The sequence below is a fragment of the Urocitellus parryii genome, chromosome 3 (assembly GCF_045843805.1).
Source record: "Urocitellus parryii isolate mUroPar1 chromosome 3, mUroPar1.hap1, whole genome shotgun sequence".
Lineage (NCBI taxonomy): Eukaryota > Metazoa > Chordata > Mammalia > Rodentia > Sciuridae > Urocitellus > Urocitellus parryii.
Window position 1 is genome coordinate 31,527,221 of NC_135533.1, and position 15,493 is coordinate 31,542,713.

Genomic DNA, 15,493 nt, shown 5'->3' on the forward strand with positions numbered 1-15,493 from the left:
TATTAGCAAAACTGGAATTGCTGGGTGGTACCATAGCACAGTGTTTAGCTTTTTGGGGGAATTCCATGATGTTTTCCAAAATGTCTGCAACATTTTACATTTCTACCAGTAGTGTGTAAGGATTCCGATATTTCCATGCCTTTGCTAATACTTGTTTATACATATGTATGTATTTTACCACATCTATTCTCTATTCTAGTGGCCTTGAAGTAGTTGATTTGCATTTCTATGGTAGCTAATGGCATTATGCACCTTTGCATGATTTGCATATTTTCTCTATAGAAATGTCTTTTTTTTTTTTTTTTTTTTTTTTTTTTTTAGTATTAGGGATTGGTCTCAAGTGCACTTTACTACTGTGCTACCCCAGTCATTTTTTAATTTTGAGACAAGAGTCCAGGTAGGTTGCTAAGGCTGGCCTTGAACTTGTCATCCTCTTGCCTCAGCCTCCCAAGTATCTGGGATCATATGCATGCACCATCTTGCCTGTAACTTTGCTCATTTTTAAATTGGGTTACCATTTTACTATTGTATTCTGTTTTTTAAAAAATCTATCAGATATATAGTTGTTCCTATGATTTCAAGAGTATTCTATTCATAGGTAACATGAAAAGAGTAGTTATGATTGCTGGAGGAAGTTATGTATAGGAAGAAGAGCAGGAGCAAATGACGACATCCAGGGTGAAACCCAACAATGTAAGGGGTGAGAGAAGAAGACGAATCCTGGAAAAATCATTAAGGAATAGTCAGAGAGGAAGTTGAAGAGCATAGAATTTTAAGGAGTGCATCATCAGCACCACTGGATGTAGCAGGGAAGTGCAGTAGACAAAGATTGAAGAATGCAGGTGGGAATGATCCATTGGAGGTCCCTGGTGGCCTTTGTTGGAGTTGTCCCAGCAGATTCTGGTGGACTGAAGGGTGACTGGGTGGTGAGAAAGCAGGTACAAAAAAACAGAGTACATACTTTTAAGATATTTGTCCAAAAATAGATCAAAAGAAATTGTAGGGTAGCTCAAAGGGAAGGAAAAGTGGGGACAAGGGTAACTGTGCTTATACGATGAAGGCAGAGTGGTGGAAAAGGAGATGCTGACTATATAGAACAGAGAAATTATTCTCGGGGCAACATTTTGTTGCTGGGAATATGATCAATTGCAAAGACGGAGGTATTGGCCTTCAATTAAAGGAAAGACCTCTTTTCTCTTAAAATAAAAGGGAGGCAGTTAAGGTAAGCATTATTTGTTCATTTTATTGCCACCTGCAGAAACTCCATTCAGTGGTGGTAGAAAAAGTAGAGGTCACTATTCTGTGGTTCTCATCTACTCAGGCTCGCTGGAAATCACACTTTCTAGTTCCTTTATGGTTTAGCAGGTGTATGACTCTTCTAACTAATGACAAGTAAAAAGGGAAAATAAGAGTCACTTTCAGTCTTTTGGGATGAAAAGTTCATATGGGAGTATTTTTTGTTTGGTTTGGTTTGGTTTGGTTTGGTACCAGGAATTGAACTCAGGGGCCTTAGACATTGAGCCATACCCCCCAGTACTTTTTTATATTTTACTTAAAGACAGGGTCTGGCTGAGTTGTTTAGGGCTTCACTAAGTTGCTGAGGCTGGTTTTGAACTCGTGATCCTCTTGCCTCAACCTCCCAAACTGATGGGATTACAGGCATGCACCAAAGCCCCTGCTTCATGTTGGATTTACAGTCAATTTTTCTCTCTGGTTAACAACACTCAGGTAGAGGTGGCAAAACCACAAGACCAACCAAGGCAGCTTGGATTCCTTAGAGATCAAATAGAAGACATTTGATCCATCCTTTGTGAAAGTGAGAAATAAATCATTGCTCTAAGGCTCTGAGATTTGAGTGTTGTTACAGTATCTATTTAGTTTATCCTGACTAAATCCTAGTCTAAGGAAAAATTAGAATATATCGGCAATCAAGGAAGAGTTTAATGAGTAGCGAAGGGTAAGACAGGGACACAACTGGACCCAGGAACTCGTACTAAGTCTAACAGAGTGCAGATGTGTAAACCTCTAACAGGAATCCACTGCAGGAAGATCCAGTGAGGTTTTGGGGGAGTGGTAATGCAATTTGCCCTGGAAGTTTTAGGAATGGGGAATGCAAGTATGTTAGATGGGGTGTCTAAAAGGGTTAGCACAAAGATAAGAGAAAGACTGAGCTAGATACCTATGTTGCCTGTGAAAACAGTAGAGTCACTGAGAGTTGTGAGATTATTGATAAAAAAAGGATGAGGAATAACTTCCCTGGGTGGCATAAACCTTAAAGGATGAGGTATACAGGGCAAGGAAGTAATGGTTCCTGCTAATCTAGAAGAAAGTAGTTCTTAACTTCAGAGTAAAGACAATGGGAGTATTAGAGAAATGGGACCTTACGGAAAAGGTTATTTCATTTAAGATTTCATTTAAGACAAGACTATGGAAGATACAAGAAAATGTATTTGCTTTAGATTGTAGCCTGAAAGGGCAAAATTGAAACAAGAACAAAGCAGCCAACTGAAAATATGCTTTGGTGACAGTTAATAACAAACTTGACACTGTACAAAATTGCATCCTTGACAAAGAAGCAGACCTGAGAAACAATTCCAGAACACTCAGAAAATGAACAGCTCTGAATAGGAAAAAAGAGATCTAACCTTTGAATTAACAGATGTTTCAAAAGAAAGCTTACCTTTAATAATGAGACAATGTATGTAAGACTCATAGTGAAGGCTCAAAAAAAATAGCAGACTTTATTAATTTTTTCATAAAGGAACATGGAGCAAACATGATCTCTTTTACCTGCACCAAAACTTGAACGAATCCTTTGAATGGAGGCAGATGTAGCTCAAGTTGATGAGACCAGGTGTGCAGCATCCAGATGAAACATCTCAGATCAAAGAGAGCTAATGAGGATTCTAAGCCTCCGCTTGAAGTTAGTAAATTGAACTAAATTTCTCCTCCAGTCCTTGTTGTCAGCCCACATTAATATTTTCTCTGTGCCTTTACACATGTTGCAGGCCGCTATGAACAATAAGACTGAAGAATTTTTTTACCCTGTTTTACCACCTTTTCTAGGAAAAGTGCAATTTTTCTAGAGGATGTTGAAAAGAAAGACATGAGCTTATTTAGTCTTATGTTCATTCATGCACTTGAGATCCAAAGTTAAAAAAAAATTGTGAGAAGGAATTTCTTATCAATGACTATAATTTGATAATTGATGGGTAGTGAACATTTTAAACAAAAAAAGAGGGGTTAGTTTTTAATACAGAAAGAAATGTTTCCTTTAAAAATATGACCTGTATTTCATAAGAATAGAAGAAAAAATCCTTATTTTAAAAATCTGCACCCATTTGGAGATGAAATGGTTAGGTTTGGTTTTTGACAAAATTGATGAAGAAGTCTAAACGTATTTAATAAAATATCCAATTTCAACAATAAATATAGTACAATTATGCAAACAAGTGAATAAATAGAAGACTACTTGCAAAGGAACAAAACTTGGTGAGCTTCCATTTCTCAACATTGTTTGGTATTAAAAAAAGAGTGGAACAAACATACAGAATTTTGTGGAGAAAATGCTGTTACTCAAAAATTGCATATTCTGGGCTGGGGATGTGGCTCAAGCGGTAGCGCGCTCGCCTGGCATGCTTGCGGCCCGGGTTCGATCCTCAGCACCACATACCAACAAAGATGCTGTGTCTGCCGAGAACTAAAAAAAAAAAATTAAATAAATATTAAAAATTAAAAAAAATTGCATATTCTTCAAATGGCGTTTTCAATGTACGACCCCATTAGGAAAATATTGTCAGGTACCTGACTTCTTAGAAGCATGCCTGAAGTAATCCTACCTAAAAAATCAACTGGACACGTAAAACTATAATTGGATGATGCATGAGATATGAGGTGCAGTCCTAAAACAATATTAGTTTTATCTTTGGTGTCTCTTTAAATTAAGAATTATTTCAGAGGGTCTAGCTTTTCCCCCCCATCGTGAGATGAAAACAGGCAGGTTCATATGCTCTCAGGTAATTCTTAAGGCAGAGAGAGAGAGAGAGAGAGAGAGAGAGAGAGAGAGAGAGAGAGAGAGAGAAGTTTGACAGTCACTTTTAGCCTCAAAACTCAGTCCCAATTCAAAAGTCAGACATTTGAGGCTGACTAATAATTTTAAACTTGATTTAAAATTGAGGCACCTCTCCCTCTTCCTTTTGCTTTTCTGCTTCGGATTGGAAGCATGCAGAGGGGGAAGGACTAATCTCTTCCTCACTTGGCACTTCTACTTTCTTTTTTTTTTTCATTGGTTGTTCACAACATTACAAAGCTCTTGACATATCATATTTCATACATTAGATTCAAGTGGGTTATGAACTCCCAATTTTTACCCCAAATGCAGATTGCAGAATCACGTTGGTTACACATCCACATTTTTACATAATGCCCTATTAGTAACTGTTGTATTCTGATACCTTTCCTATCCTCTACTATCCCCCCTCCCCTTCCCTCCCATCTTCTCTCTCTACCCCATCTACTGTAATTCATTTCTCTCCTTGTTTATTTTCCCAAACCTCTCACAACCTCTTATATATAATTTTGTATAGCAATGAGGGTCTCCCTTCATTTCCATGCAATTTCCCTTTTCTCTCCCCTTCCCTCCCATCTCATGTCTCTGTTTAATGTTAGTCTTTTCTTCCTGCTCTTCCTCCCTGCTCTGTTCATAGTTGCTCTCATTATATCAAAGAAGACATTTGGTATTTGTTTTTTAGGGATTGGATAGCTTCACTAAGCATAATCTGCTCTAGTGCCATCCATTTCCCTGCAAATTCCATGATTTTGTCATTTTTTAGTGCTGCGTAATATTCCATGGTGTATAAATGCCACATTTTTTTTTATCCATTCATCTATTGAAGGGCATCTGGGTTGGTTCCACTGTCTAGCTATTGTGAATTGTGCTGCTATGAACATCGATGTGGCAGTATCCCTGTAGCATGCTCTTTTAAGGTCTTCAGGGAATAGTCCAAGAAGGGCAATAGCAGGGTCAAATGGTGGTTCCATTCCCAGCTTTCCCAGGAATCTCCATACTGCTTTCCAAATTGGCCGCACCAATTTGCAGTCCCACCAGCAATGTACAAGTGTACCCTTTTCTCCACATCCTCGCCAGCACTTGTTGTTGTTTGACTTCATAGTGGCTGCCAATCTTACTGGAGTGAGATGGTATCTTAGGGTGGTTTTGATTTGCATTTCCCTGACTGCTAGAGATGGTGAGCATTTTTTCATGTACTTGTTGATTGATTGTATATCCTCCTCTGAGAAGTGTCTGTTCAGGTCCTTGGCCCATTTGTTGATTGGGTTATTTGTTATCTTATTGTCTAATTTTTTGAGTTCTTTGTATACTCTGGATATTAGGGCTCTATCTGAAGTGTGAGGAGTAAAAATTTGTTCCCATGATGTAGGCTCCCTATTTACCTCGCTTATTGTTTCTCTTGCTGAGAAAAAACTTTTTAGTTTAAGTAAGTCCCATTTGTTGATTCTTGTTATTAACTCTTGTGCTATGGGTGTCCTATTAAGGAATCTGGAGCCCGACCCCACAATATGTAGATCGGAGCCAACTTTTTCTTCCATCAGACACAGAGTCTCTGATTTGATATCAAGCTCCTTGATCCATTTTGAGTTAACTTTTGTGCATGGCGAGAGAAAGGGATTCAGTTTCATTTTGTTGCATATGGATTTCCAGTTTTCCCAGCACCATTTGTTGAAGATGCTATCCTTCCTCCATTGCATGCTTTTAGCCCCTTACTACATCTCATTACTAAGGCTGGTTTCCAACTGCTGCAGAGCTGGTGCAATGGAAAGGGGTAAAGAAAAGAAGATTAGGCATGGCATTGGCAGGTAAAGGGATGAAGTTAGAAAAGATAAAGCTAAGTGAAGTCAGCCAGTCCCCCCAAAACAAATGCTGAATGTTTTCTCTTATATAAGGAGGCTGACTCATAGTGAGGCAGGGAGGAGGAACATGGGAGGAATAGATGAATTGTAGATAGGGAAGGGGGGGTGGAAGAAGGGGACAGGGGATTAGCAAGGGCAGTGGAATGTGATGAACACCATTATCCAAAGTACAGGTATGAAGACTTGAATTGGGTGGCAGCATACTTTATATATAAACAGAGATATGAATAATTGTGGCATATATGTGTAATAAGAATTGTAATACAAAAAAACAAAGTACATGTATAAAGGCATGAATTGGCATGAACATACTTTATATACAGAGATATGAAAAATTGTGCTGTATATGTGTAATAAGAATTGTAATGCATTCTGCTGTCGTGTATTTTAAAAAAATGAAATCAATAAAACTAAAAAAAAAGAAAGAAAGAAAGAAAAGAAGATGAGGAAACTTCTTTCTTCTAGGGATCTAGCTTGGCCACTTTCTGGGTTTGGCAGTCATTTAACACAAAGGAACTAGATAAGCACATAGAAATAAATTGAAGTAATAGAGTTTACTGACTACAAACAAAGGCAGTAGTCAACATTGTTTAACAAACATTAACTTTAGAATAGTAGTTATCTCTGTGGAAGAAGAAAGGGAGGAGAGAAAAAGGAAGTGTTTCAGGCATTCCTGTAAAGTTCTATTTCAGAAAAAGAAAAGAAAGCTAAAGTAAATATGGCAAAAATGAATATCTATTAAATAGGGTTATGGTACCTAAATGTTAGGGTTATGGTACCTAAATATTTTCTGTATGTTGGAATAATTCATACTTTATAAAAATCTTAATTTGGTGCTATTGCAATAATAGATATTAAGATATAGTAATACAATAGAGTTAACCCAACTCTACATGTAATCATAAAATACTTTTGACTTTTAGGTAAACATGGACATTTCGAGGAAAGTAACTATAGTAAAAAAAAATCAAGGTAATATTGGGTTTGATTTATGCAGAACTAAGATTTTTTTCCTTATTTGAGAATATCATTCATTATGGCTGTGATGCTCACGATGTTTGAGTTACAATACAAATCAACTGTATCAGTGCAAATATGTAGCGGTTCAGATTCTAAATAAGGGTTCAGTGAAGGCACTATTTCATTATGTCATCTAGGGTGGTCTTCCCCAAACATTAGTAAGTTAAATTTTACACTACATCTTTGTAATTTATATTATTTATAAACAATCATAATTTTACTTCTAATCAATGTTAGCAAAGACATTGTATTTATTTTTCAAAACTATGTGAGAAGGTAGGTGATGTTACCTATGGAGGTTACTGAAGAATAGGGAAGGAAAGGCTTGTCCTGAAGGGCCGGGAAGCACTGATCTGGGCTGGTCCTCCAAATCAGCCCCATTTTCCCCGACAGGAGAGCTTCAAGAAATCATGACCGTCTGGACATGGAGACGAGAGAGGGGATGGTGTAGGGATATGAAAAGGGGAAAGGGATTCCCCAAGTTTGGGAAGACAGAGGGGTGAGAGTTTCTGCAGTGACAGAGACCTGTTCCCATTCCCCTGGTTCTCTGGGAAGTGACAGAACTTGGAGGGAGTGGATGCTTGGCCCAGGATAGTTCTGAGGGCCTGTAGGGAGCAGGAAAGGCCAGCAGAGGGAGCCAGAGTGACGACTGTTGGTGGATGGCCAGCCAACCCCTGAGGTCTCCTCACTAGGACTGATGAAATCACTGCTATCTCTTGAATATACCAAAAGAAGACAATGGCAGAAAAGGAAAAATGTAATATTAACGGCACTGTGTTAAAATCCCTCCTCAATCCTGCCTTCAGGACATTTCCCCACAACTACCTTTCCCTTGGGCTTGGGGCCCTTCCTTGTGGCTGGCCAACCTACTTAAAGTCTTATTCTATCTACTCTGATGATCCCATTCTCAGTGCACACAAACCTTGGTATCTGTTGCCCACAGGTGAAATTTGCAAGGTCCTTGTTCTTTATTATGCATAGCAAATTTAAATTTTTATCTGTCTCAGAGTGCCTTGCATGAGTTATAAAGTTCACGGAGGGCATCCTCTCATGAAAAGTAACTTTATCCCCAATCATTTATCCTGCTCACCTAGGATGAAAATACTCACAAATTCTTTTAGGGCATGTAAATTTACAGGAATGTAAAGAAACCCTCTTAAAGAAATAGACCGTATTTATGCATGGAAGGATTCCATAGTATAAGAAAATCTTTCTAAATTGATGTGTACATCAAAATAAGGCCCAGATGAATCAAGTGTTAAATATTTTATGGGTTAAAAAACCTATAAAGTACTATATTATAAATCTGGATAGTTATGCAACCTCTGAGAGAAGTAGGACATTCTAATATAAAGAGGAGAAAAACAAGGAAAAGTTGGCTTATCTAAAGTTATTGCCACTGTATTTAGGAAAAATCTGGATAAAATGGTTCAAATATACAGCATTATGATAGCATCAGCTTACATTTTAATTTAGTGAGGAGTTCATAAAATGCAAATGAAGCACAAAAGATTCAATATATAAGTACATTAATATTTGGACCATGAACTAAAGAAGAAACACCACTATTTAATAATTACAAAGAAAATGTTCAAACTCTACTAATCAAATGTGAATTCAGATTTTAAAAATGACACCATTTCTTCTTCCTAACTATAAAAAATTTTAAAAAAAAGTATAATAATACTATTGAGGGAAATAGCTACTTTTTGCATCAATGGGAAAGATGAATGTAACTTTGGGTAATCATTCATAAAGATCCTCAACCTATTTCAGATGTTCTAACTTATAAGATCAAAATTTTGGAAATATATTCTATGTTCAATAGTTGGTTGTACACTTACTTGCTGGAATATTATGTTGTTATTTAAAAATGTTTAAAGTGATAACATGGCAACACATACTAACATATTAGTATTAGGAATACTAATAATAGCACATAAAAAGTAATGCAAATATTAAAGTATTTAACTTAATTGATAATTAGGGAAAACATTCAAACACAATGAGATATCATGTAGTACCCACCAGATTGACCAGAATTAAGTAGACTGAAAATACCACTGCTGAGGAGGATGTGGCATAGAAAGAACCCTCACACATACTCATTAGAGCACAAACTGGTACAACCACCTGTCTGATGCTATCTAATGAAGTTAAAGATACACATACTCAATGCCCTAGACATTCCACTTATAGGTATAGAAACCAGAGATTTTTTTTTTTTTGTACATGAGCACTGGGATACAGGATTGACACTGTGGTTGGAATGACTTAACTGGAAATATTCATTACCAGTAGGATGCATAAATCATGAGTTACTTATTCTAAAAGAGCACAACAAAATGAATAAATGAGTGTTAAACATGATGGTATACATTGTTTTCCCCAGCATAATGTTGAATGAAAGAAGCAAATCATAAATGAATATGTGTTCATGATTTCATCTATCCTAAGTGCAAAAGTACCTACTAGTTTAGATTTATATACAAAAGTGGAAAAACTAAAAGAAATGCAGAGAAATGCACCTGATTCTCTGATAATGGTTGCCTTTGGCAAAATGGAGCTGTGTTCGGATAGAGTAGGGAAGTAGAGGGCTTTTCTGGGTTTAGAAGTATTTGATTTCTGGGCTGGGGTTATAGCTTCATGGTAGAGCACTCACCTAGCACGTGCAAGGCACTGGGTTCGATCCTCAGCACCACATAAAAACAAATAAATAAAATGAAGGTATTGTATCCAACTAAAACTAAATTTTTTTTTTTTAAAAAAGAAGAGTTTGATTTCTTGACTTGGGATATAATTGTATGTATGATAACTTTATAATTATATATGAATATATACTATATGTAAGATAAATAAAATGTGCATTTTAAATACTCTATAATGCAAGTTACATTTTATAGGTTGGATTATGTCCCCTACCCCTGCAAAAAAAAAAAAAAAAAAAAAGAAAGAAAGAAAGAAAGAAAGAAAGAAAGAAGGAAAGAAAGAAAAGAAAAAGAAATAGGTTTAGGCCTCAATCTTCAATAATTCAACATGTGAATTTGAAAGAGGGTTGTTGCAGATGGCATTACTTAAATTAAGAAGAGGTCATACTAGAGCAGTGTGGGTCCCTAGTGCAGTAGGATTGCTGTCCTTATAAGAGAATGGCCATATGAAAAGCAGACACAAAGAAAATGCCCCGTGAGGATGGAAGCAGAGACATCTGCAAGCAAAGGGTCATCAAGGATTACCAGCCATCACTAGAAGCTAGGAGAGAGGCTGAGACAGATCTCCCTCACAAGCCTTCAGACGGAACCAACCCTGCTGACACCTTAATTTCAGACTCCTAGTCCCCAGAGCTATGGGAGAATAAATTTCTGTTGTTTTAAGTTATCCAGCATGTGATATTTTATTATGGCAGCTCTGGGAAACTAATGCATCGTACTCTCACATTAAAAAAATATTTGCATAAGCCCACCAAAAATTATATTTCTGATCTAATTTCTTGGATAAATCTCCAAAACCTAAAATCAAAAAGTAGTCAAACCATCCAATTTTAAATATTCCCTGGAATAGTTATTCTCAAAGACATAATTCAAGTATAAAAATAAGGAGCTCCTAATCAGAAAAGACAGCCAAGCTGCATATCTAGTTGTACCAAGGGGTCAAGGATCAATTGTAAACGTCCAAGTCCATTAAAAAATAAAGGATGTAGTTGTTCCACGTTGGCCTGTAAAAATTTCATCCTGACCCTCTGCTTCTCTCCCTTACTGGAAAGTCTCCAGCGACTGATGTGACCCTGCACATGGCTGCTGGGAAAACATGCTTATTCATTCCATTTCACTCCTGAGCAAAGACCTGACCTGAAAGAAGACCTCACTCAGAACTTTTCCAGGGCAGAATACTGATGAATATAGGGGCTCTGTGGAAGATCAGCTTGGTTGCAGCTCGAATTTCTGCAATTTAGAAGTACACAGTCTCGGAGTTTGCAGAGAGCAATGTGCTCTTGCAAACCTCACTGGAGGTTTGATTTTGTGTAGCATACTAAGCTTGGTAGTGGAAGTATTGCTTTTCTCAAGTAGGTTTCATATGCCATAAATAAGGGCATAAATGAACAATCCATAGAGAACAGATTTTTTGAATTTTAAAAAAGACAACATTATTTTTCTACTATGCTCTGGTTTTCAAATATCAAACAAAAGTAATGTACAGAAAAATTTTCTGCAGGAAAAATAATAGTGAGGTAGAATAGCATAGTAATAAGGGAATTTGAAGCCAGCTTGTCTATTCCCAAATCATGATTCTGCTTCTTACTAGTTTGTTGTACTTTTGGCAAATTGTTAAGTGCAAATTTCTTCATCTGTAAAATTAGGATTAAAAATGCACATACTGTGAAGAGTTGCTGGGAAGATTCAATGAGGCAGTAAATGAAAAGAATTTAGCTCAGAAGGTTGCACATGGGTAAATGCAAAATAAATATTAGTTATTGAAATAATAATGATAATAATAATAACAATAATAACATCTCTTCAGACTTACACTTGAAGTAGCTATAAAAATTTCTAGAATTGATTATAGACTTGGCCCCCTAGGGGTCATTTGGTTCGCCATATTAAATTAGATGGAGAAGGGAAATTTCAGCTTCTCAAGTTGACCATTTTAGTACTTAACATTACTTATCAACAAATATAATTTATTTAAGTTTCCTGGTCTGTTAAATAAGTGGGTTGAATTAAATAATTTCCAGGAGCTTTTCAAACACACAAAAAATGTATTTCTAATATCCTTTCTCAACCATAAATCAAACATATTACAGTCTCTAAATTATTTCCTTTCTTTCAGGTAGTATTTCTATTATAATAACTTTTACCCTTTTTAATGCAAAATATGACCTTTAGGCTAGTTTGGTGGCCAGAGAGAGAGAGAAATGTATTTTCTGTATTTTCATTGTATTCCAAAGATTGTGATTTCAGTGAAAAGGCCGGGTAATTTCTATGCCACTGAAGTTTTCCTGCACCAAACTTTTAGGTTCATCAGCTTTGAACGAGAAGAAACATTCAAAACAATCGATGATTCTTAAAGTCACCCGTCTGAGCTTCAAAGTTTGCGATATAACCTTTATTTTAATGGTGTTTGGTATTTTGCTAATAAAAGCTTTATGGTTATAGAAATCATTTGATATTTCCAAATCCACCTGGGAGTTAGGAACTGAGCTTCTACAAGGCTCCAGCCTTCTTTGTTCTGTGTTCCTCTCCTCTGGGTGCATTTGTGGGCTTTCCAGGAGGTGGCGCTGTTGTTTAAAAAGAGTGACTTGCACGGGGATGAGAAATGGAACTGGATCAGGAGGTTAAAAGGAATCACCCAGAAAAGTCATGGGTTAAAAGGAATCACCCAGAAAAGTCATGTTCAATGAACCCTGGGAAGATTGACTAAATAAGTATAAGTAATTGTCTGACTCAATTTCCCCCTTTAGGTGCAAACGTGAATATGAAAACCAACAACCAGGATGAGGAGACCCCCTTGCACACGGCTGCTCACTTTGGCCTCTCTGAGCTGGTGGCCTTCTATGTGGAGCACGGGGCCATCGTGGACAGCGTGAACGCCCACATGGAGACGCCATTGGCCATCGCCACCTACTGGGCTCTCCGCTTTAAAGAGCAGGAGTACAGCAGGGAGCATCACCTCATCTGCCGCATGCTGCTGGACAACAAGGCGGAGGTCAATGCCCGGGATGACGACTTTAAATCCCCCCTCCACAAGGCAGCCTGGAATTGTGACCATGTGCTCATGCACATGATGCTGGAAGCTGGTGCAGAAGCCAATCTCATGGATATCAATGGCTGTGCTGCTATCCAGTACGTGCTGAAGGTCACTTCGGTGCGACCAGCTGCCCAGCCAGAGATCTGCTACCAGCTGCTGTTGAATCATGGGGCTGCTCGCATATACCCTCCGCAGTTCCATAAGGTGAGGCTGCGCCGGTCCTGGGCCTCTCAGAAGGGTGACCCAGACGCAAATGGTGCTTGTCCTAAATCTCCAGGTAACTCAAGCTTGTTGGAGGCTTGAGTCCTTTGGACTACGAACCTCTCCACCTCTAACTTGACCTTCCATTTACACGCCTAGCTCTAGCTGCCTCATCCTAGTCCAAGTCTGTTTGAAATCTGGGTCTGAGAGTCAGGGATGAGAACAAGGGTAGCAGATAATCTTTCATTCTTGTATGTACACCAGTGAATTGATAGTGACTTTCTGGGTGACTGAGGTGAGTTTCCAGAAAGGTGAATGGTGTCAGGCTGGCCATCTTTGAAGCAGAATGTCTGATCTCAAGATGCCTCAACATGTTTTGGAATAAATTAGCTTATAGCCATGAAAGGGTCACTCCATTTTCCAGTTTGATGGAAGCTGATATTTATTGAGGACTAATAATTATATTTATTCTACATATAAGAATTAAATGCACTGTTAAAAGCATTTTGGTATGTTAATTAAATTGTTACAACAATCCTACAAGGTATATATTAGTATCCCCATTCTACAGAGGGGATATATGTATGTTCTAGCACTGCAACTATAGCCAACTGCAACTACAGCTCCTAACTCCCAGATGGATTTGGTTCCATTATTTATTCTTGTAATACCACACTTCATAGCCTCTTTTCAGAACAACATTGATTGATAATCTCTAATGGTCTGGCAGGGACCAAATGCTAACAATATTGATATAACTAAGACATGGAACCTACCCTCAAGTAGTTTGGAATCTAGGAGGAGAGACCAACACATAATAAGCCATGCTAAATGATAAAGTAGGGAAATAAAGGATGTGATGGGAGCAGAGAAGAGAGAAGATTTTTTCATTAGGTTATTGAGGGTACTTAGTTTGGTAGCCAAAATGTATTTCACTTTAGAGAAATCAGAGAAAGCTGTACCTAGAATCTCCCTCATTCTCAAAATTTAATTAACTAGAAGGAGAAGAGTTTGCGGTGTAGATCAGCTAGCTAAATGTAGGGCCACAGAAATCAAATTAACAGAATTTTTTACTGAATTCCAGCTAAGTTTTAGCTCCACCTCCTGCCTTGGTAAAATGTCAGGACCTCATCTGAAGCCCTGCAATGTGAGGATTATTCAGAAGAAAAGTTCTGCTGAAGAATTTAAGGGTAGTGCACTCAGGGCAAACTCTAGACGGACAACCTAGAGAGAATTCAGATGAAGATATGGTGGAATCAGCGACTCCTGTGACCTCTAGAAATAGAAATAGAAATAGAAACTCTATCCTGTTTGTCAGTGTTTTAATAGAAGACTAAGTCATTTCTTTTCTTAAAATTATATGTTAAGCTCAGAATGTTCTGGGACTTTCTAAAATTTTTATCGACAATTCCAAATGATTGACTACCAGTTAAGGGTGTGATTCAGATGGAGGACTGTCCGACTCTGAAGCTTGAACTCTTAGTTTCTGCTGTATTTTCTGAAAAAACATTACTCATGAAATGTAATTAAACCTAAAACATCATGAGACAAGATGCCTGAAGAGGTCATTTTTGTTTAATTCTTCAGGTTCTAGGCAGAAGTAGTACTTTTGTCCTATTTGGGAACTTCCATGAAGGGCAGATTCTGCACCACTGTGGGATACCTGGGGCAACTCTTTAATTCTGAAACATTGCCTCCCTTTCATTTGTTAAAAAAAAAAAATATATATATATATATATATATATATATTTTTTTTTTTAAATTTTAATTCTTTGGAGATTGAACTGAGGGATGCTCTACCACTACATCCCTAGACCTTTTTTAATTTTTAAATTTTGATACAGTGTTTCATTAAGTTGTAAAGGTTGGCCTCCAATTTATAATTCTCCTTCCTCAGCTTCCCAAGTAGCTGGGATTATAGACATGCGCTATCATGCCCAGCTTAACTTAAAAAATATATATATATATGTGTATACACACACACACACACACACACACACATATATCTTCAAGCCAATCTTTCAATTCATGACCTAGGATAGTTCATATGTATCCTAATTAATTTTTACATTTTTGTATCAGTTTAGACCTGGGGCTTACTTATTCTTTCAAACCAAATTTTATATACCCCCAATTTTTAGCTACTAATTGTATTTGCCTCTGGATCTTAGTTACATATGTTTGAAAGGACCAAGAATCATGTAGATATTTAACCTTTACATTTTCCCTATAATTTTAAAATAGAAAGGGCTCTATAAAAGAGAAAGTACCCTATATATGGCTTCAAACAATACTCTGAAATCTTTTGTTGAAGATTGGCTTCAGTTGTGAATTATCATCTTTCTTGTGCTTTCAAATTTTTCAATATTTTTTGTCTCAAAGAATATTTTCATATCACAACAGCTATACTGTATCTTTAGAAGTAAAACTTATGAAAAGTCAGAAACTTATTTAAATTTATAATTAATATATTAACTTGTACTAAATTTTATTATATATTAGATATATTAACTTATATTTACATATTATATATTAACTATACTTAATATATAACTTATTTTTAATATATTAACGTATCTTAAAAATATAGTGATCTATTAGC

General features: G+C 36.9%; 1 protein-coding gene across 1 annotated transcript in view; it reads left to right on the top strand.

Moving 5' to 3' along the window:
• The window catches only part of Asb4 (ankyrin repeat and SOCS box containing 4), a 57,693-nt gene that overhangs the window by 28,058 nt on the left and 14,142 nt on the right, over positions 1-15,493 (top strand). The window contains exon 3 of the mRNA XM_026391532.2: positions 12,404-12,894. Coding sequence (XP_026247317.1) covers positions 12,404-12,894 — 491 coding nt within the window. The remainder of the gene's footprint in view (positions 1-12,403; positions 12,895-15,493) is intronic.